The sequence below is a fragment of the Pyxicephalus adspersus genome, chromosome Z (assembly GCF_032062135.1).
Source record: "Pyxicephalus adspersus chromosome Z, UCB_Pads_2.0, whole genome shotgun sequence".
In the NCBI taxonomy this organism is placed as follows: domain Eukaryota; kingdom Metazoa; phylum Chordata; class Amphibia; order Anura; family Pyxicephalidae; genus Pyxicephalus; species Pyxicephalus adspersus.
The window spans coordinates 87,268,666-87,292,722 of NC_092871.1; the positions used below are offsets into that span (position 1 = coordinate 87,268,666).

A 24,057-nucleotide genomic window follows, 5' to 3' on the forward strand; every position below is an offset into this window, starting at 1 on the left:
TCAGTACCTGACCTCACCATTAGGGGGGCAAATTCCCACTATCAGTGCCTGACTCCACCAATGGGGGCAAATCCCCACCATCAGTACCTGACCTCACCAATGGGGGCAAATNNCCACCATCAGTACCTGATCTCACCCATGGGGGCAAATCCCCACTATCAGTACCAGACCTCACCAATAGGGGGCAAATCCTCACCATCAGTACCTGATCTCACCAATGGGGGCAAATCCCTACCATCATCACCTGACCTCACCAATAGGGGGCAAATCCTCACCATGGAAGAAGACGTCCATGTCTTACACATGCATTGAATATGTATGTAATGACATTGACGTAGATGCTCATCCTGTCCATCAGTGGTTTGTGACACGAGTTTGATTGCCAGTCATAGAGGAGACGTGAGTCTCGGAAGTCTTCAATCTTTCGCCAACACACGACAGGAAAAGTGACTGGAAGCCACCCTTGTGTTTTAAGTAGCAGCACAGGATGGGAGGCAACGGGAAGAGTCGCTGGAACAATGGGCTTGCCTTTAAAGATTATGATTTATTTCTGACCCTCTTGGTGCTGAGACGTTCTTTGGTCACTGAGTGGTAAAAGTGGAAAAAAAAAACTTTACAAACTGCATTTTCCATTGTTCATCCTCAATGTGTATGTACTCAGATGTTTTACTGTCTGTTCTGATTGTTCCCATCGGATCTCCATGTTCTGTTTTTAAAGCTTTGCAAAGCATTGAAATACCCACCCCCCCCTCTCCTTTATCTCGTTCAGCACTTTTTTATTTTTTATTTTTTTTAGATTAAGTTGATGATGCCAAGTTTATACATAAGTAAGCCTTGTCTGCCAGCTTTTTGAATCAACTCAAGTCATTGGAAATAGTTTTGTCTCTCTGTCCAAGTTTTGGAGATTCCTTACAACTTGCACACCTTAAGACTAAAAATAAAGACTAACATTATAATATAAAGCTCCTATGCCACATTTGGGTTAACATTTTTTTTAAGGCAACAAAAATGTTTAACAAATGGAAACAACAAATCTTCATTTGTAGCTAGTTGTAACTTTGTTGGCCATTGTTACCTTTCCATGTCTTGGTGGCACTCTGACTGTTACTCGTCTTGTGCCACCAGTGTGCATTCGGTGCCGTTATCTCTTCTGATGGGAAACAAAAAATCAAGTAATGTGACTTTTTTTTATCTTTATTTGTGTGCAAATAGCAGATTAGAGTTGGAACACATGAAGAAAGCCATATGCGTTGTATTTCCAACGTTGGTAATGCGATCTTGGCTTTACAGTTACTAAAAGTAATTAATTTGAACCCAAAGGACATGTGCTCCGAAGGCTGCGAGTGACACGCACCATCTGACACCAAGTTCACATAATCCCAGCTACTGGATGATGGTAGACAAGTCGGTGACACATTTTAGATGTCATAACAATCCTCGCTAAAGCAACAGACACAGGTGTCCAATGTCAGCGCACTCTTGGTGTGGTTTAGCGTAGGCAGGCCTGTCTGGGCACTCGATATGTAAACTTTCAACTGCCCCGGATATTTTTAGGCTTCCTCTTTGTATGCAGCTCTTTCTTCTTTCCAAGCTGAAGCAAAAATAATGTTCAGCTGAAACTTTCATTAACACTTTTCTGTAATAATAACTTGTGTTTAATAGCGCCAACATATTCTGCAGCGCTATGCAAAGTCCATGGTCATATCACTCCCTCAAAGGGGCTCACAATTTAATGTCCCCACCATGGTTAAACTTAACACAGTGTAAAGCCAATTATGGGGGGAACCAATTAAACTATCTGCATGTATTTTGAGATGTGGGGGGAAATTGGAGTACCTGGAGGAAACCCACGCAGACACGAGGAGAACGATGTCTGGCGACAGGTTCTCTTTTGCAGATTTTGGGAGGAATAAATATAGTAACAATAATGTTTTTATTGGAGGAGACGCTGGTCTGTGCTGACCCTGCCAAGGCATTTGGCCACATATACATGCCTAAAGCTGCCATTGTAATTCAGACCGAAAAAGTCTCTTTTTTGAAATTGGGTGACAAAGGCCTCAGCTCGGTGCTGAGATAAGTTCCTTTAGAACCCAAGTGACAAAGCCCAAAGTGAACCCTTCCATGAGCTGTGAACTACTTGATTCATGCCAGATTTGCCTTTCTTCTAAAGTTGTCCAAAGTGGTCTATCTACTGTCCACTATTCCTCCTGGTCTTGCCTAGGCTTGCTGGTCAGATGATTAGCCCTAAAAGTAGCCCAGAGCATTGGAAAATTGAGCTTTTCACCCTCTACTCTTTTATATTCTTCACACAAAGCCTGTTAACAAAGGGACAGAAGGAATTCTATCATTGTCCAGCCCCGTCATGTTCCTGGAATGTGGATGACCATCGTTGTTGGTTTTCTTATATCAAACATGGAATTTTCTTTCCCCACGTGGAGACACAATTCTGTGGGAACCTTTTATTGTCTCTGTGATGTGCACACAATGAGTCTTCACATTTCTGTTGATGAATCCTCCAGCAGAGGGCTGTCCAGACATTCAGCGTTTCTCAATTCTGCACCACAGAAGCGCTGGAAGCTGAACAACAAATTTCTTTTTGATATTTTTAGATTCGAGTTGAAAATTTTGCTGCATGTGAAGAAAAACTTTGATTTGCAAGCTGATTTACAAGAAGGAGCTCCCTGTTTAATAAAACATTCTGTAATTAGGAAGGGAGAGGACTCGGGCTGCCGGAATTAACTCCCGACATTTCACAATCTACAGCAGCAAAACGACTCCACCTTTTTATCAGGAGCCGTCTTGGAGATCCAGTCAGTGGCTTTGCCTAGGTTGAAATGTCAGTCTGCTGCACACAAGTGAAAGCATTTTTTTTCTCTCCCCCTCCAACTGCTATGCTGTGTATGCAATGTAGGAATTTCCCTTACATGGTTGGTCCTATACATGGCATTTGCAACCAGGCAGAAATTTTTGAAGCAGGGTGGGAAAAAGCTGTAGGTGGTTGACAGTCCTTGTATTGTCGCCCAATTTCTCAGTAACCACCGAAAAGCAGCCAGGTTGTTACTGAAAACTGCCAGGTGCTACGTCCTGCTAAAAGGGACTGTGAAGAACACTGGCAGGGGTCTGTTAAACTTTAAGGTTCCTGCAGAGATTGCTCGGGGTTCTTTGAGCTTTGGCTGGTTGACCTCTTTCCATCTCCCATGGTGCTTGCAGTTTCCCCCCAGCCCCTATTAGCCGGGTGCACCACCCAGCACTTTTCAGTAACCACATGGCTATTTTTGGTGGATACTGAAAAGTTTGTCACATACAGAGTCTGCCACCCACCTACAGCTTCTTCCCACCAAGCTCAAGAAAACTTCTATGGCGAATACTGCTATGTCAATTATTAGAGCCAGCCAAACGGTACCAGCAATCTTTTGAACAGTCTTTAATGGCAACATTTGACCCACTGGCCACCAGTTTAGTGCCATTATTCTAACCAACTCCTCCAATGTATTTAAATTGGGGATCCCAGAGACCTGGTTTCAGTTGTAGCACAAACAAATTGGGCAAAATTTTGTTTATTGTTTCAGTGTCTTTTGAACAATTTTGCAGAAACTTATATAATATTGAGAAGGACTTTTATAACCTGGTTATTTTCCTAGCTATAGAACGACGTCCTTTCGTCTACGGGGTTTCTTGTCCACTAGAGGGGGCTGAGTTGGCTCGCTTGCAGGTAGTGTTTTGCTGTACTTCTCCTATTCATTCACCTACACCCTTCAATGTACACATAATTAGGAACTCCTCCTGTGACCGAGCCATTTGTCTTGTTGTAACACGGCATCCAGGCCTGGGAGAGGATCCAGGGAAATGACAGCATGTAATGATGGTGTTACAGACAGACCGCTTTCATGTTCCCTAATGGACTGGCTCTGTCTGTTAAACTCATTACCCCCCCCCCCCCCCCCCCCCCCCCCCCCCNCTTCCCCTACATGCACCGCTCTCCTATAGCATAAATTTGCTTTTTTTTTTTTTTAGAAAAAAATGTGTTTAAGCTTGTCTCTTTCCTAGTTTTATGACCCCTTTATTTTAGTCTTGGTGCCGCTTCATTTATTCTCAGCTCGGACTTTTGAAAAGTCTCCATGCAATTAGGTTGGGCATTTTGGAGATTTTATTTGTCTTTTTTTGTTTTTACTAAAGAACCCAGAATGCTTTGCTTTATTATCGCATAACCATTAAATTACTCAGGCAACAGGTTTAGGGGTTCTACTTTTTGCACAAAAAAGGCGGTCGATTGAAAACTGGCTGCTAATATGCCCAAATACTCATGACGTTTTTCTTGAAATGTACACCTTTAACATGAAGGGTATCTCAATGCTTATTGCATACAGAGCCAAGAGTTGCCACCATGGCTGTGAGGTCAGAAGCTATTATTGTAGTTTTCTCCCGGCTCCTTTTAGCTGGGTGCACCACCCGACACTTTTCAGTAACCACCCGGCTGTTTTTGTATGGTTACTGAAGAGTTGGATCACAATACAGGGGCTGCCACCCACCTATAGCTTAAAAACATTTCTGGGGTGAATACTGCAATGTGTACCTGGAGTTGGGAAACTGTACAAACTTCACAGCCATGGTTGCCAGAATGCAAAATTTGGCCTGTTGCTTTCTAGAGGTACACATTCATCTGTACATAAATTTGTTGATTTTGGGTTTGTCCGCCTTTACAGATCCATTCTTTTGATTTAGAAGTTGATGTTTGTCTCACAGCTGTGCGAACTTTGTTCTATTCCCGTAAGAGGCAGAGCTGGGCCTGCGGTCCGTATCATTGGGTCACTCACCTGCCAATAACATTTTTTTGGGGAGTTGAAATTTGTGTCTTGGCTCCAAGCATAACTATTGTTCCATTAGCTATAAATCCTAATAACTACACATTTTTGGTTTCATGTCTCTTCCCTTTGAATAGAGTCTTCTGCAGCACTTCTTCAGCCCCCCTCGCTGTCTCCTTCATACAGGTTTGGCCCCACTCGTGGTCCAGTTATGAAGGAAGTCTCCCTCTGGGTATGGGAGTGTTTGGTCTTCCCAGGATCCATTCTTGGCTTCCTTTTATGTGTCTGGTAATCTATCCCAGCTGGGCTGCTGTGTGGAATCTGGCCTGCTGAGCCTCTCTCTCTCCTCTTTCTCACTTTTGCCTTGATTTCTTTGTTCCTTGCCTTTGCCGTTGCTTGACTCTCGACAGCTGAGGGAGTTTTGCAAAAGACGAGGGGGATGTCATGTAACTGAGCACCCAAAGTGAACTTTTTTTCTTCTTCTTTCCCCAGCTTGCTATCCGGAGCATGCAGAGGCATGTGCAAAATTAGGAATGTAGAAATCCATATTATTGATTAGCAACCAGCTTCCCTGATGGTGCTCATTGCCTGTGTAGCTTCACGGTTGACCTCTCTGAACTGTGATGAATCAAATGTTGCAGTCAATGGACACCCAGGTGGGGACTCTACTAGGGGGACTTCTTAATAAAGGAGTTCATAAAATAAGAAGACAAGAGTGGTCTGAAGGGAATTGGCCTCTATAAATTAAATCACTTTGTTAGCTTTTGTACTGCTCTGTAGTTAAGGTCAGTTTAAGTTGTGAATTATAGGTTTGCCAAAGTCCATAAATTGCTTTATTTTGTATCAGTTAAGTTAGAAGCTAGCTAATCAAAAAAAAAAAAAAAAAAGCTTGTATAAGCAAGCACACTTCCTGGTATAGGTTGACAGCACTCTGCCCTTACATGCCCAATTGCCCAATTTTGCTACTATGTTGTCACCTTGTTATATTAGCTTCTGCAAAAAGTGGCCACTCCAACACAAACATTGCCATTTTTGCACCTTCAGGGAACCCACCCTGATATATACCAGCCATTGCTGGGGTTCATGTAGACAAGAGGTGGCTTAACTTGTTACCAAGGTGCAGGTTCATGTATTGCTTTTTCGAAGATAGTCACATTGTGTACACACATTAAACAGTGTTTTGTCATTGGTATTCTGAAGCATCAGTCCTCCCGTAACTCATATTTCAGGTTTGGCTAGTTGAATAAGCTACCGGCTTATTTTGCTGACTCTGGTGGTTAGGTTCTTCTCCAAAGTTTCTGGGTAATTCCCTTTGCTCTTGTTACTTCAAGGAGGCTCTTGGTCTTGGTGCTGTGTTGCACCAAAAAGTGTAAGGCTTTATGCACTGTCCCTTCAAGCACCCATGATATATATCAAATGTAGTAGTTCCATTGTTGTCACTTAGTCCTTCAGTCTACAGCCCTTGGAGGAAAGGTGACAATGTGGTCTGGGAATTGAAGTTTTTGGGCAGTGGTGTCATGGGTGGTTAATGTCTCCTTCACCTTCTGCTCACTCAAAGCCCCACTTCAGCAGAGACCTCAAGCAGAACAATAGTCACATGATTACTAAATTAATTTAAAATAAAAGATGTGTTTGTGGCAACAGATTTTACGTCTGCTTCAACAAGCCTGATGAGCATGTACAAGGATCAGTTTGAGGAGCTTTTAGATTTGGAATATAATAGGAGACGGTCTAAAGAGGCCAGACCTTTACACTTTGGCCCCACTTCTCTGTCAACACAGGTGAAGGCTGCTGAGTGATGTATATTCCCTGGAAACCTCACCATCCCAAGCCCTCCCAAAAATCAGAGCTGGAATGTGTTTGTTGGAGTAGACCAGGGCATGTTGACCCTGATGGACTGCATACTAATTGTTAATGAGCTAAATAGAGCAGCCGATGGAGCAGATTGTTCTCCTGAGCAAGTCATGGGGTGGCCTGGAGGCATTTGGTTCTCCGATATGCTTTGATCTTGTCCTTTTTTTTAAAACCCATTTTGTACTAAGTTTTTAATTTATACCTAGAACATCTCTGAGGCCTAAACAGAGGCTAAGATTTTTTTTTTTTCCATTGACAAGTGGTAGAATGGTTAGTCCAGAAGGCCTGTTTGTGCTGAAGATGACAGAAGTGTGTAAATTTGGAAGCTGGCCTGGAAAACCATCCCCGCTGTTTACCACGGAGTAAATGAAGTTACTTTTCAGAATTAGAGGAAATGAATAGCGTACTGTATGCCGGTCTGTTTATGCAGCAGGTTCCAGGCTTGTGGAGATCTTAACACGTATTTTGAAGCCTGAAGCTGGAATGTTGCATTCAGAATCGTTTTTTTTCCACTTTAATTAAAGTGAACATGTGAACCATTTAAGCTTTTAAAGTCCAGGTTGGACAAAGTACACACTATTGCCATGTGATCTTGGCTTTACCATATTGCTAGAGACTTTTCCATGACTTAGCTGAGCTAAACACTGCCTACACCCTGTCTATGAACAGTGTGTAATGGTTAGTGTTTTGGTTTCTGTGGTCAAGGAGTCGGGAGATTGGTGGGTCTTGGCTTGAAATTTAACAGGTCTGCCTTCTATAAACCAGGATCAGAATGTTTTCTAGATTGTGCTTTATCTAAGTCTGGCCTGTTGGAAATATCACATTATTGCAAATAATTGTCTATGTTCATGCAATCTCTGCTGCAGGAATTAGCTTTTTGGAGGTGAGGTCTACGAAATGACAGATTAAGATGTACAGCTGCAATCCATCTCTCCATGGCCCAACTATTTGACTGGTACATTGTACACATTGGTGGGATGATTGGCAGCTGTCCCTCCTTGTGTGTCAATGAAACCTGTACATGGGCTTAGAATACCTTCAGTGTATTCATGAAGGTGATGGATAGGTAGAATGTTGCACTGTTCTTTATGGATTGTCTTCTCATCTCTGTTGGAGATTTTGAAGTTTCAAGCTTTGAACTATTCACATACAGACTCTGCATCAATCATGTGTGTTTGTACATTTCATCCCTATTCGGCACATTCAGAGTTAGTTTTTTTTTCTTTTCCTCGAACATTGGTCTGTGAATTTGCTCAATGCGCTGTCCACCCACTTACAGAGACGACATGAAAGGCCGCTTGGGAGATAAAAGGAGACGCCATACATTCACTATGACTAGGCTTGCATTTTAATGCAAATTATATTAAATATGTGGTTGGGAAAGGACACTGTGCATTTATAGAGCGATCTGTCCCTTATGGTTTTTTTTAGGTATTTTTAGGCTTCTTTATTTCTTGGTGACTTCATGAAAATGGGGTGAGTAGAGAGGAGTGTAGTCAATCCATAATAGATCACCTTTTTGCAAGTCACTGGTGTTCTGATTTCTGAAGGTCCCCTAAACACTTTTCTTTGGGCTTTTATTGTAAATGCTTTCTAGTCTTAGCAGCTACAGATCAGCCCGTGTAAAACTCTCTTACATAGAACTGAATGAATAAAATACGTTTAAAACTGAGAAGATTGCTCAACTTTTTCCTGCTACTTGCATGGATTTTGCAATCTCTCCAGCAAACTCTCATCCAAACTTGTTGGTGTAATAAGTCATTTGTGTTATATTAATCTTCAGTTCTTATTAAAAAAAAAAAAACATTTGTTCGTAAAATCTGGGGGTGCTCTGTAGTCCAGCAGGGCATGGCTGACAACACCTCATTACACCAGAGGCAGCGTTGTCCGCTCATTACAAAAAGTTAGGAGTTCGGTGATCTTTGGCTGCTTAACAGCTATTTTTGAAGAGAGAGAACACGTGGAAACGTGCAGGTATTTCAGAGATTGACAAAATGGCTTTTTCATTGTCTATCAATTTTTATTATTTAGATTAACCTTTACCTATTTAATGCAAGCAGAATAAGGCACCAAATGCCTTCACTATAACAGCAGAAGTTAAGCTGGGTGAATCTACTGGGTTCACATTGGTATGATGACTTTGCCCCATGTAACAATCTTGCATCAAGGCAGATCTATTCATTTCAACTGAATGGGCTACATAGTGCACCAGAATGTCGGTCCACCCATTACAAAATTGTGTTGAGGTGCCATATCCCTATTTATTGTACAGCGCTGCGTAATATGTTGGCGCTATATAAATCCTGTTTATTAATAATATGCCATCATATCTCATCAATGCAGATTGCGTGCATTACTGTAATGCCTTAATATTCACTCAACTTGTCTAGACATAGCTCCTCTGTTACCCAGCTTAGAAATTGTTCAATGAAAGAGTGTATTCTTAAAGTTTAACATATGAGACTTCTTTTTCTTTTTTTTGTTTTTACCCCAATTGTGTAAATCTGACTTCAGTCACCTTGAACCTTTTGTCTACGGAGCTGCTCCTCCTGTTGCTTTTGTGTATTTCTGCTGATAAGCAAAGTCTTGTGTTCCTTAGAGAGTCTTCTGTCTTCCCGAGCGTCCCAGTGGTTATACACTAAATTAGTTTATATCAGCTCAGCTGTGGATGAGGAGCAGAAAAAAAGAAATAAATAGCTGGTCTCCAGACTCGGGCTTTGGAGAAAAGTCGGAGCCATGAGAGGAGGCTTTAAGGTTACTTTTTTCCTAATATGCCAAGGACGTTTCTTAGAGCTTTTACTGCGAACCCATGAACCCTGCATGTCACACACATTAATGGCATCAGCTGTTGTCCTTTCTACATTTTGTGTTCCTGCACATGAAAGTGCCATGCAGCAAAAACCTCCTTTTTTTTTCCGTCAGGGTCATACCTCCTAACCTGAATGTGAATGCTTTATATAAAGCTTAACATCTAATTATCTGAATGTAAATTGGTTCCTTCACTTTTGAGCCATTTTGTATTTTTTTGCTAAACTGTTTTTAAGGATTTAATGCACCCCATCTGCAAGTTGTACCGCCTTCCTTTGCCCTGAATTCAGCACCTCTTTTCCATGATCTTCCCTTCAGACCCTATAGGGGGTTTCTCCCGTTTTCCCTCCCTTAGGCTACTCGGGAAGGTGGGGGCTTTGTGAAATTTGTCATGGTCCCTGCACTTTATCCATCTTCCTGAAATAAAGAAATTGGGGTTTTTTTTGCTGGGAGGTGGATAATGCCTTGCTCCCTCCCCCTGTCAGTCTTGTTCAGAAGTCTCTCAATGAGTCCCTCAATAGAAATCTGCAGTAATTGGATGCAAATTATACAGAGGGAGCTCGAGGCTGCCTGGAATTCCTTTGGGGGGACAGGAGGCAAGGGTATAATTAAGATGGCAGGAATTAGGATGGAGAACTTGAAGAGAGAGGAGGGACGAGCATTCATTTGGATTTTAATCCCCTTATTGTTCGAGAGGAAGGTAGGAGTTTATGAAATGCTGAAAACTCTTTGTAGAGGAAAGAGTTAAACAGCCAGCAGTGGGAATAAAAGAGCTTGTCTTATTGGTACCTAACTGGTGAACAATTAGGCCTTCTGTTCAACCAGTTCATTTATAAGCTCCGATATATTGTGTGAGCTATATTTGTTAAAACAGGTGATTTTAAAGTATTGAAAAATGCTAAATGCCCCAAAAAAGTAAAATAATGTATAGGTCTGCAGCCGCTTTCTCTGTGCACAACCCTGAAAATTCTGCCTCTTGGTCACTAGCCTGAAGTTCTTGTCCCTACGTCCTCTTTGTGCATGGTTTGGCAGCTCCCGTCCATACGTCATATGCACAGCTCGCCAGCTCTTGCCCCCTGCAACTTGGGCATCACCCTTTCATGAATCATGTTGGTGTAAAATACCAAGGGGGTAGTTTCCCTACAGGAAGTTGGTTAGGTGGTTTAGCCAAACTGAAGGTTACTATTGCTTTAAAAAAAATGAATTTTTAGAAATCCCAGAGCATTGGCTATTAAATTTGTTTTTTTTTTTCCAAAATTTTGTAGGCCATTTACTTATTTCAGCCCACTTGACATATCTTTATGACCCCCCCCCCCCCAGGTGGTTTGTACTTTAATAACTTCAGATTGACAGTTTACTGAGACTTTTGCAATTGGGGGGGAAAAAAGCAATTTGTGCAGAAAGCTGCAGCATTGTTTGCTGCTGAACAAGATCTCTATGGTCCCAGTGGATCGGGAGAGGTTAGACATGATGGTGACCCAAATTTATTGTACAGTGCTTTATTGAACTAGAGCAAGCAATCAATTTCATAGCCACTAGAGCCTATAATGGGTTACGTTTTTGTATAAACCTGCATAAGTGAAAATATGAAATTTTGTTCATATAAATCAGATTCCAGATTTGTTTTCTGGTTTGAGTTGAAGGTAAGCATATGCAAAGCAGTCCCTACTAACCATGTTTGGCCATTAATTCGGTCATTGTGGAAAATCTTGTCTCTTTATAAAAGCAAATACACAAAATGCACCATTACATGTTCTACATATTTTTGCTCCATGTTGGAAAGCATGTCCACTTGCTCATTACAGCCTCTGATGATGTGATCTATTTCTTACCTGGAAAAGACCCATGTACACAGCATCTATTAAAGTGTGTGCATGGATGTCAAGATGGTTGACCTTTATGGGCTACCCATTCAAAAACTATAGCCGTTAATAAAGAGTTTGTCACCATGGCCCTTGATATGGAGTTGGCCTTTCTATTCTTTGCCCCTACCATCCTCAAAATTGTTTCCATAAGATTTTGGGCCTTGTCTATGCAGGACACTCAAATTTCCCCCACACCATACTGGTCCAATCATGTCTGGCTTTCCACACAGAACATGGTCATGCTGGAGCATTAAAAGGCCTTCCCTAAACAAAGGTTTGAAGAGTGAAGTCATCTACAATGTCTTTGTATGCTGTAGTATTAACTGTACCTTTCACAGGAAACGAATTGTAGGCCCCGTTGATGTTCCTTCATGTTTTTCTGGAAGTCGCACACATATTTGTGCAGACCGTGCCTCTATTATGAATAAGGTAGTGCCAGCCAAGCATTTAGAGTGTCAGTTTTTACAAGTCCATTAGATAAATGTGAGTCTGTCAAAGAGTCCCTGCCCCAAAGCACTTAAAACCTGTTTGGCTTTGGGAGAGGCTGGCATAAGTCTGAGGGATAAACTTTGAGTGTTTGGTTTAAGGTAATAGTTTTTTTTTTTTTTTTTTTTAACCTCTTCCCGGTTTTCCATTACTTGAATCCATTTTCCATGGTGTCAAGGCGTTTCCTTGATATTCAGTAATGGACAACTCGGGATTGTGGGTTCAAACTTAGCTTGCTCAGTTTCGAGATGTTTTACTAGGTGCTTTAACATGGGGGTAAGGTGAAGCTTATTTTAATTGTTTGTAGATCGTACCAGGCTTGCAGGTTTAACTGCTCTGTGACTTGTTATTGCATTAACATGCATTCCACCCTGAACCTTGCACTCCCACTCACCGTGGGGAAGCGGCCCCCATATAGAGAATGAGGTAAGAGGGTGGGCCACTAAGTTCTTTTCATAGCACAGAGGGCGGGAGACGGGACCAGAAAGAGAAGTTTCTTGACAGGAAATGACAGGAAAGGAACAAAAACCCCTGAACAGAATGACTGACAGGCCAGGCTTTTAATTGGTACTGGAAAGAAGACAATGAGCCTCATGAGCTTTGAGTTCTGTTGTCTGGTGCACACTGGAGATCCTGAAGAAAAACAGGGCCTACAGGCGCTTAACTGTTTGATTGCCCATGTTCATTCGGGCTCATTATAGGGAGGATAAAAATTGAGGCATTATTTGTGGCAGCTGCAGTTCCTAGAAATAGTAAAATTCCAGTGATGTGGTACCACTAAATATTTTATCCAAGTTGACCGGTGATGGGTTCCAGTTTCACAATGCTCCATGTTCTATCATGCAATGAGATAACCATCTTCTCAAACATCCCAATAAACCAGACATAATGTTTCCTTAGTAAGGTAGCTGAAGATTTCTCTTTATTGGCAAAGCATTGTAACACAACGAGCAGACTGGGGACAATTTGCTCCGCGTGGAGCATTACTGTAATACCAAGCCAATTGTTTGTCTTATATAAGCTTTACCATTAAAAATGAAAATTTAGAAGACATTTTCAGTCTTTTTTAAATTGAAGGCTTTGCTTAAAATGATCCCTGGATATCCTACCATTAGTCTTTGTTCAGAAGCTTCAATTTCTCCATTGGTAACCCATGTTACAGAGCGAGCACACAGGGATAGCACATTGTCAACCCATAATATGAAGGTTCCGAACAAAGACTAATGGTAGACATGGTCTCCTACATGTGTCCGTTACGCAAGCATGAGCCACTGTGGTCATCATTAGTAAACCATGCAATATAGGTAGAGTGCATGTAGAACGGAGGTGGCTATCGCAGATCAAAAGCACTGGAATACAGCAAAGGATTTAAAGGAGGGAAAAACTTGATGTGTATGATGCATAGGATATAGAGCAGAATAAATGTCAGATGTTTGGATAGGGTTTAATATTACTTTATGCTATCTTCGTTCACTTTGAGACCATGGGTCATGAGGTGCAGAGCGAACAAAGTTGCCTTCTGTTTCCTGGTCCAACTTCCCCATTGAGGTTGCTAATAAGAGAGATGCAGTTAACCAAGGCCCAGCTTTGATGTAGGATAGGTCTGTATGTTGGGGGAAACCCTTCATTATATGGAGGTGGTAAGCTGCTGATCAGAAGCACACGTGAAGATGATGATAATGATGAGGAATGAGTGGTGGTGGGGGGGGTGATTTTGGTGAGCAAAGGGTGAAAAGGGAGCCAAGATTTCTATGGAAACCAGTTTCTGCCTCACTGGTGCATCTTGTAAATCCATTTAGAAGCCACAAAGTGGGTGGGTGTAGAAACACATCAATAGGGGCCGGTGTGTGAAAGAGAAGAGAGCTTATGTGTGTCTGTAAGGGGGCGCCCCTTGAATAAGCGAAGGGAGCAAAAGCACAAAGAAGGCTCTGCCTGTCCCTTGTCTTGGACAGTCCATTAAGAGTCACCCTTTAACCCTAGACAATAGAACTCTACTTGTCTCAAGTATATAAGCTCATTCATTCTTGCCATCCTGGCTTCTGGGTGGGGTTTTTTTTAATTAGCTGGGACGGTGTTTGGTTCTCACAGTAAAGATACTCTCCGCCCTAGTTATGTACCTCCATGGTATAAAAGACCTCGCACAGATGGACAATGTGGATGGACGTAAAAAAAAAACGTGGAAGGGGCAGAGCAGGGTTTGTATAGTGGAAGGTCTGTATCTTAGCAGGTTGCCCCTTGAGCATGATGAGTATTACACAATGATACAGAGCTCTCTGTCCTTTCACTGGCAGTTGGCTGTGATTATCTACTCAAGTGCTGATGTCAATGGTATTGTGTAAAAGCTTGTATATTGACCGGCCACAGACCTATTACTGAGGGATCTTTTCTCACTAAAATCATATCGCATGGCCATTGCATTTTAGAAGACCTTTTCTTCTAAAATATATATTTTTATATTATGCTGCAGCTTTGTTACAGGGTGACTTTTCTGTTCTGTCTGGAATTTGTGCCCCATTGTTGTCATATGGGTGTCCAACAACGCCTTCTGTATACGTATGGTCCACAGTTGATACCCTCCCTTTCAAATGCCAAGCAGTCACCTCTAGAGTGCATGTAGAGAGAAAATATAACTCAGCAAACTAGACCCTATTATTTTAGGTTAAAATCTATTCTACAGAATGCATTGGGATAAAAAAGCAAAGCATTCTGGGTTCTTCATTTGGAAACCACACCAAAAATCTCACAGGAAGCCCCAATCTTCTCATTTAGCTCAAGCACATACAAAACCAATTCTGTTTTTTGGATTACCTGCTACATTTTCATAGCATTGGCCCGTTGCATGGGTTAAGTTATTATCGGCCTGTAGTATGGCTTTAGAAACCACCAGTCGACATGAGGTGGCTTCACTTGCTTTTTTTTATTAGTGGTATACCTTGGATTTTTCTTTGGTACAATAACTCCTGGATGAAACGGATTGTGTAGGAGGAAAATTCCTCTTGTGTTCTATGACTTTTCATGTAGCTTTGAGGTTCTGCAAGATTGAGGTCATTTGTTTGGATTGCAGTTCAGGTGAAACAGATGAAGGCAGTGAATGATCCCTCTCCAGTTATTCTTTGAGATTTAGTGGGTTCTGTTCATCTCATTTCCATCTCTTGCTCCGTTGCCAACCGCCTTCCCAGTCCCACCCCCTCTGTGCCAGTCTTTATGCGGCTGAATGGGCGAGGAATGTAATCCGTATTATACGCCTTTGATGGTTAACTTCCCCACTTCATCGGGATAAGGGGAGTTGTGGGGACATGAGAGGGGGCTTGTTTAGGCTCTCTCATATGCAAATGATGGCCATTGAGAGCTGTGGAACGTAATGAGATAACACGTCTTTAGAGACCCCTGCACAATCATGGAAATCCTAAAACAAAAGCCGAGCCGGGACGTGAAAGGGATTTTGCCAGGCGGAGACTGGGGGTGATCCTTGTTCTCCCCCCCTTTCGACACACACACAACAGATTTTTTCCCACCCCCAAAGGAGCCAAAAGCCCCAGGGATATGCCAATATACTTCTTTAATATTCATGAACTTGTCAGACCGAGTTTCTGTCCTGGCAACTCTTACAATCGTTGTGTGAAGGATTTTTCTCTAAAGCAGACCATTCCGTAACTGCGTGAATAAACGCCCGATATGTCAAATTGTCAAACTTTAACATTTTTTTTTTTTTAGAAACGCCATCTATTCTTGAGCTCCCACCGGTGAATTTGCATAGGCTCAAATGTCAACAGGCTGCTGCAGGCAGGAGGAAACATTTCTTCAGTCTCCTGATGTGAGAGACTGCTGCAGGGGCCGATCGTTGTTGAACACAACCAAGAACTGCACAGGCAGAAAGATTTGGGGCCATTTCAAAGCCCTGAGTTGCAATTTTGGTTCCAACCATTGCCATTCAAGTAAATGGCAGCGGTTGGGAAACATTTTATGAATTGTGCTGCGGTGGAACCAGGCATGGTTTCAGAGAGTGACAGGTGGCGTTTGGCTGCATGGTTGCATTTGGAAGAACTGCAGTTTGCTATGCGGCCAAATGCATACTGGAAGTGTTATATGGGCACAGCACTCCTTTAAGGATGCAACATTAAAAATATATCTGACAGGTGCACGTTACCTCCACTTCTTGTGCTACTGTAATGCATCAAAGGCCATGTGAATATTTTGTAGGACCTAAATGTGCTTATTAATCTGAACTTGGACATTGCCCAAAGTAGTATTGAGCCATCCTTGATTTTTTTTTTTTTTTTTGTTTTTCAGTTTTCGGCCCCGCTGGTCTCTTTATAGGGTCTTTCCCACCCTGCTTTGCACGCAGCCCCACCCAATGTCAGCACACATATTAAACACACACATTTATCACACAGCTTGTGAATCTTGCCTGGTAACAAAGCAATTCTTGTTTACCCAACTTGGAAGGATCATTTTTCAGACCTCACAAATCCCCTCTTCACCTTTCCCATCAGAAAACACCTCCCTGAACAATAAGAAAATTGGGGCCTGCCACCTGATAGCTCTCCCAAGGAACCGGCCAGAGAGGAATGTGCAGAGCTAACAGGCTCTTGTGAGACGGCCTTTGTGCTGTGCTCCTGAATCTGCTGGGGACGCCCTGCCGAGGCTTTATCCCTTCCTCTGGAGACTGCAATATATATATTTATGTGTAGAAATATATCTTTTCATGTAGGCCTAGAAGACTCCAGGCTTTGCTGTCTGCCAACCGAGTAAAATATTAACCAAGGCTTTCTCTAGAACACAAAGCATTTTTACTGTTCTGTAGGATCAAAGTAGGGCATTTGCTCGCCCTGTCCGGCATGTCTGTCATATTTCAGTAGGAACTTGCTTTTTTAATTAAGTTTTGTTATAATAAAACTGTGTGTGTCAGTTTATGGATTGGATTCATGGGGCTTGGTGACCGTCAACGTGATCCATTGTAGTCCGTCTTCATAACTTGTTCCACTGGGCTTTGTGATTATAGAGAACGTGTGGGGAAAAAGCATACGAATGAACATAGAGGTGTCTAGCCAATATATGTATACATAGCACAACACAAGAATCTCCCTGATCAGTCTCCTTTTGTCCCCGATACAAGAAATATATGATTTGGGACAGTTTGAGATCCAGATGGCAGTTGCTGGTGAAGTCGGCACACTGTAATGGGCAACCCAATGGTTATCTGGGGTTTTTGCACAAACCTCATGAAGGTATTAGAATAATTGCAATGTCATATAAATATATTTTGTAGTCTGATTTCGGTGACCCCTGATATGCCAACAATAAATGTTTGTGGAATGTATTCCCATCTCTTTTGCATTCACCTGTCACAAGCAGCAAATTTTGAAGACCCACAGATCTGAAAATAGCTGTAATGTGCTGGTCCATAGACATGTTTTAGAACTCATTCCTGACCTACTTGGAGCAGCACAAAGCTTCCAAATTTCTCACTATTACTTTTTTTCTCTTGGTTGCCAGTAGCCTGTAAAGCCTGGGGCATGCACACACCTAGTTTCCACACAGGTCTTGTTCATGTTGGATGCCATCCAAATGCCAAACCCGATTACACATCCCTACAGCACTCAGAGTTTGTGGGTTCTGTTCTGCTACTTCCTTGCTGCAGGCGTTTGATGTTCCAGATAGTTTTATTTCATCTTTTTTGGATTTCTCTTCTTGGTGGCCCATCCCTTGCAGTCATTCTGTGACAGCTTTAACTAGCACAAGCTGTATATGTGGACTGTGCAATGATAAAGTGTCATGAAAGTAGCAGGAGGTGTGGTGCAATGTGGGAAGTAGCAATAGGTGTGATTGTATGGTAACAGATGGAGCTTAAAAGGTGATAGCTGAACTAGTGATAATATGTGGGTGTTGGTAATAGAGAAAACAAAACGGGCAAAAAGCCGAGACATGATGTAATGATTTTTTTTATTCTCTCCACAGATTTATATCAGGAAAGGGTTTGGTTCTACACCCAGCGATCGGAGACCGATTGGACATTATTTGCCCCAAGGGGGAGCTATCGCAGCCTTATGAATATTACAAGTTGTACATGGTTCGCAAAGATCAGGCTGAATCCTGCAGCACGATAATGGATCCCAATGTCTTGGTGACGTGCAACCAGCCAGATAAAGAGTTTCGATTCACCATCAAATTTCAAGAGTTCAGCCCAAACTACATGGGCTTGGAGTTCAAGAGGAACCAGGACTATTACATCACATGTAAGTGTCTCTGCATTGACATGAGAGCAACGCTGTTGTTTCATAGAACCATACCAACTCATAATATGGTGCAATATACTTTGACACCAATGTGTGACTACTTAGCTGTGGAAGAAATAAATGCATGCACATAGGGAAGGAAATGGTACCACTTGCCTTGACTTGTGTCCCCAAAGTGAAGCTTGCTGTCCCTATTTAAATAAGTGAATTACTTTGAGCAGTAAAAGACATCCATAGATTATCATTAGTCCTCCTCCGGTATGAAAACAAATGTTAAAGCAAGTTGTCTCAGCAGAGATTCGGAGCAGGAAATGTAAATAATGAGACCTGCATTCTGTTCTGTATGAGGTCCTTTGGTATAATTAAAGTGCCTATGTTTCTCACCAGTCTTGTGTGAAATGTGCTCACACAGCAGTGCCTAGTACATCTTAAGTATTCCCCTTAGTGGGGCTCATGGCCTGTTAAGTAGAAGGGTTTCTGCAGTTTAGGGTCATAGTAAGGTTTATTGCAGCCCAGGGCACTGCAATAAATGTAAACTCTTCCCCCCTCCTCTCGCAGTAGTAATGATTGTATTCCTTAGGACTGTGGGAACTATATGAAAGGTGGATTTCATTCTAGAACCTCATTTGTATGTACCATCTAAAGCATGCAGTGGCATTTTTATTTGTGTTGTTTTTGTATTAGCTGTAATGCCAAAGTGAACACTTTGAGCCTAAATATTGAGTCTTCGAATCGAAACCTTTATAAAATGTGTTCTGTTAGGGTCGTATATATAACTTACATGGTCAGAAGTCTGTGGACACCTGACCAATAAACCTAAATGTGCTTAATAAATATCCCTTTCCAAAAACCAGGACCTTTCATCAGAGTTGTCCACATGCCCCGTGACCTTCATTATGGAGTCACATTATGGAGTCACTCACCAAAAGCCTCACCATCCACTTTTTATGGTGAGGCTTTTCACAAGATTTTCGAAGGGTTTCTATGAGAATGTCTGACCATTTACGTGTCTGGTACAGATGTTGTTAAGAGAAGACCTGGTTCATAGTCAATGTAGGTTGAGGTCAGGACTCTGTGCAGGACACTGGAGTTCCTCCACACCAAACTGGTGACCCCATGTCTTTATGGAGCTGGCTTTGTACCCCGGAGCACAGTCATGGACGAACAGAAAAGGGTCTTCAACAAACTGTGACCACACGGCAGGAGGAGCACAATTTTCTAAACTTGCTTTTACTAAGAATCCAGGGCTTGTGTAATTGGCCCTATGGATCTTCATGTAACCATTGTTACTGGTTTCCTAAATGTGCTTCCCATTAAAGTTAAACAGCTAAATATACATATGAGAACCATTTTACTTACCAAGGGATTTCTATTCTGTGCATCCACGCCTGGGATTTATCCAACAAAGCCAGGCGGGTGACGCTAACTTACAATAAGAAATATATTGTTGTTCTTTGTACACCCCCAGCCTGTTGACTGGACAGTAAAAGACTCGGAAGACTGATGAGGTCAACCCTCTGATTACTCTGCTATTACCATGTTCCTTTTGGGCACATTTGTATGCAGTGCACTTGATCAGCTCCCTGTCTGCTTTACAGGCAATTTCAAAAGGCTGATTCCAAGTCAAATTCAGGTGCTTATACTAAATTGAATAAAAAAAAAAAAAAAAACAATCCCTCAAATTTATTAGGTACCCAGCCAATTTTACTTGCATCTAGTTTTAAATTCTTCATTTAGTTTGGTATAACAGTAATATAAATATAATATGAAGGTTTTTCATCGGCAACATCTCTGCTCGGAGATGCTTTCATGGTGTAGGTAGAATATGATTATATCCAGACAACAGTGGGACTGTTCTGGCATTGACAGTGTATAGCTATAAATGGACCGCTGGCACTGGTTTTATGTTCTCAGCCAGTTTATTTTTCATGGTGCCATTCAAACCCCTTGTAACATGAATGCTGGAAAGTTTTCTTTGCAGTTCCAGTTGAAAGAGGGGAAAGAAATCCTTCACGATGCCGCTAGCCTTCCTTCCAGCAGTTTGCCTGATGTTCCCACATGCGACAGGTTGTCCCTTGGTTCCCGAAATAGTCAATTTTTGATTCGGGCCAGATGGGAGTGAGGAAAGGGGCCAGAAGCATAATCATTGACCCGGCTGTGTCAGGCTCTCACCACGGGGATTTAGGGGCTCACAGAGCGTGAAATGGCATAGCAAGGGTGTGCATTGCATGTTCCCTGGTTCTGGCTCTGTATACAGAAGAGAGATTGGGTTTTCCTGTATTTACAGTGCTGTGGTGGATGGGTGGAGGCAAATGCCCCTCAGCTATTGCTGTCCTCAAATGTGGTCTCCCTACTTGCTAGTCACATCCTGCTTCTCTCTATAAAAATCACTTTCTTTCCAGACTGACCCCCCCTTCTCTTTTTTTTCTTGGTAATTCTTTGTCATTTTTATTTCTTCAGACTTGGCCCCTGGCACCGGCTGGTTAGCGGGTGTGAGTGTGTATGGGGGAGATCGTTCACAGCAGCACACATCTGGAAGCGTTCTATCCTCAGCTGCCAGGCGGGGGTGTCCAGAAAGTCATGGAAACATTCTGCAGATCCTTTGGGTATCGGGGTTCATTTAGAAAACCTCTCTGCATTCTCCCAGCTTTGTGTTTTGTCTTCTGTCCTTCTCTCCTTCTTCCATTGTGAGTCCATTGGTTTGTGTACAGACCTCCGCCTGTCCTTGAGTTTCTTCTGCAAGTCTTTTGTGCCCTTGAGCCTACAGCCTCGTCCTTAGTCTCTAAACCCTTCTTGGGCTGATCTTTAGCCTGTGTGCTGTGTGGGAATTTCTCATTTGGGCCCAGAGGGTGTGAGAGGACTATGCCTGGACCACACATGCTTTCCAACAGAGCCACACTGTATTTCTGCTGCAAGGAGCCACGGCGTCCTTCTTCTGTATGTTTACTATGCTTTTCTGAGGGATATTTTGAAGATGTCTCTTTAGTTGCCTTGCAGACCATTCTTCTTGGAGTAAAGTCCAGACTAAAACAGACATGAAGCAGCTTCATTTATTTTCTACAAACTTGGGTTTACACCCAGGTCTAGGTAACCTACAGTTCAGTTTGTCTATTTTAATGGCTGGTGGAGGGAAAAGGTTACCTTTGCGCTGGTAGCTCATAAGGTACAGGGGCCACCATTGCATTGGTAAAAGAAAAAGGCCTACCAATATGTTAGCTGGTGCTGGCGTTTCCAGTTCCATGCAACTTCAAGAGCACTTCTCCCCAAAGTGAGAAAAATACCCCTTTTGGATAGTTGTGAGGGAGATCCACTCTTACATTCTGAATTTCTCATTATGTTTCTGTTGCACAGACAAATAGAGATGCCAAATCTCCCAAGCTGGATCATAGACCACAATAATCCTCTCGTCCAGAACTCATTTGATGTAAATCTTCTGGAGAAAGGCTTCACTGGAGCTAGCACATCCAACTACTAGTTGTCAGTTAGCACATCTTACTTTTTGTAATATGGCATTCTTTTCTTTCTGTAATACAAGTCTTCTATTCCAAAATGTAAAGTCCTCCAAAATTTGATTTGCTGAAAAGAACTCTCAACACCCGTCCCGGATGCTTGCTGACCGAGTGTAGCAGATGCGTAGAGATTGTTATCTTTATCCCAAAGTAATTGGTTTTCATAAAATGCGGACGGCCCAATACGCACATCTGTTTCCCTGCATTGCTGCCTTGTTTTTAGAACCTTTTAGACTTTTGGAGTATGATGTGTAGCAGCTCATACCTTGACGGAATCCACGCACTTATCTCTGTCCCCTTCACTAGTGCACACAGCTGTGCTCGGCATCAGATATGAAAATCCTGGAGGACAATGCGTAAGGCCCTGTGAAATGAAGCGTCGGCTTAGACCAGCCTTTGCTGTGTTTGCTCAGGAAGCCATGAAGATGGACAGGTTGTCTCTGTTTTTACGAACCGGACAGTTTCCAAAAACATTTTGTATACCATCTAAATCAAAATCTTCCGGGAGGTGACTGCTGAATATCTTTGGACATCTGCAGAGTGAGATGCTGATATGTATTTTTTTTGAAGCTGAAGTCCTGGCAGATTGAAACTAATTGTGCATTCATTTATTAAAGTGACCCTGTCATTTAGTCTTACAATTTAAGTCATACCTGGTAAAGAAGCACATAATTACCAACTGTTCCTACTTGCTGCATTGAGTCTAAAGAGAAACCAATACATTCAGGAGTGTTGATGTCCTTGGTCCTCCTTCTGACCTTCTCACCCTTGAATGAGGAACGGTCAGAAGTTGGAACCATTAGACACTACTTGGGAACCTGGGAGATGGGGGGGTATTTTTATTGATGTCTTGGCATTTGTTCATTTTGTAACCCCTGTACAGCAAAGACCAAGAAAGGAGAAGCAGCACTAGAAGCCAATGCTTTGCATTACATGCAGAGCCACAGACACAAGTTGTCCAAAGACAAGTTGTCTTCTCCTTACCTTTCCAATCACAGGCAGGAGGTGACTGGGCTGTATTGCATTTTTGCAGTGGGGAAACTTGGGTCATGCTGGATGTGCTGTGATTTTCCTGAATTTTTATTCACTCGTGTATTAAGCTGTTTTTGGGGATGTTCATCTTGCAGAAGATGCCAAAGTAGTTTAGTGCAGATTCATGTACAACTAAATGGTATGAAAATGTTACTTTTGTATTTTCTATTCTTCATTTATAATCCAGCAGCTCTGTACAGAATCGGCACTATTCATATTGCCTCCAGCCATTCTTTGTATTGTATGACCCCCTTCTTTCCTCTCGCTCTCTGCAGACCTCACATTGTGTGTTTCCATGAAGGGAGACAAATAGCTTTCATTCCAAGAGGGTTTTACTCTTCCATATTTGGGACTCTTGTTTAAAACTTCTTCCAGTATAGTCCTGCCATGTGTGACCATCAAGCTGAGGAGCACAAGACTGGTAGGCTATATGGAAATGCCGATGCCGACAGTGAGCTATTCCAACTGCATAAACAGATCTGTGCAAGTTCAGTTTTGCCAGCTTTGTTAACTATTCATTGGAACACCATGGCTCCTTAATGCATTTTATTCTGACAGTTACGAGCAAGTTGTCTACACCAGGCTGCAGTTCTTGGTTTTGAATTATGTTTCACCTGGACTGTTTGGGTTTTGTTTTATCCCCTTAGCAATACTGTTGAGATCTATAAATACCAGATGATCCAAAATTTGCTCCCTTGGAGTTTTAAATGACCTTATGAAGGTGAAGACTCTTTTCTGTTCCCCCATGACTGTGCCCCGGGGTACAAAGCAAATTACCTAAAGTTATCCAAAACTTTCTAAGGATTTGGAAAACGAAAAAAAATTGTAAACGAAAAAAAATTGTTTGAAAACATCAAATGTTACATCTAATCATTAAAGTAGACCAAAAAAAACTGAAGACAAGGTGATGACAATTATTTGGCAATAATTTTGGGTGTTTTTTATTTTTTTTTACATGTACACTACTTATAATTATATCCAGGAATGGCTACTTTAATAAATATTTTTGGGGTCTATGATCAACCCTTTTACTTGTCTAAATAACCATAGGTTAGGGAGAAATGGCTATAGCATTTGGTTCCTCCAGTCCTGTTTTCTTGCGGCTGTGTTTCATCCATGACCACCATCACGTTGTGGCTTGTAGTATATGGGAATGGGGAATGGGTTTTCGACTGCACACAGGAGAACTAGTCTATGAAATGAAAACAGTAGACTTGCATTTTGTGGGGGTCCTTTTTTTTTTTTTTTGCTTATTTTCCTCTTGCCACTAATAATCCCCATTCCACAGCCTTACTGTTTTTTCGCCTAGAGCCTTCCGATGCTTTTTTTCATTTCTTTTCTTTCTCCAAACCCCATGATCCCCCTTCCCAGACTGGGAGAGAGGTTTAATTTCCTGTGTGGGGGGAATCCTGCAGAGATTGGGAGGAGACACTACGGTTAACCCTTGTTGGGCTTCATTATTGGA

At 42.1% G+C, this 24,057-nt stretch overlaps 1 protein-coding gene across 1 annotated transcript in view; it reads left to right on the top strand.

Annotated features, from left to right (window-relative positions):
- Window positions 1–24,057, top strand: part of EFNB1 (ephrin B1) — a 54,062-nt gene that overhangs the window by 18,446 nt on the left and 11,559 nt on the right. Inside the window, exon 2 of the mRNA XM_072429332.1 lies at window positions 17,774–18,051. Coding sequence (XP_072285433.1) covers window positions 17,774–18,051 — 278 coding nt within the window. The remainder of the gene's footprint in view (window positions 1–17,773; window positions 18,052–24,057) is intronic.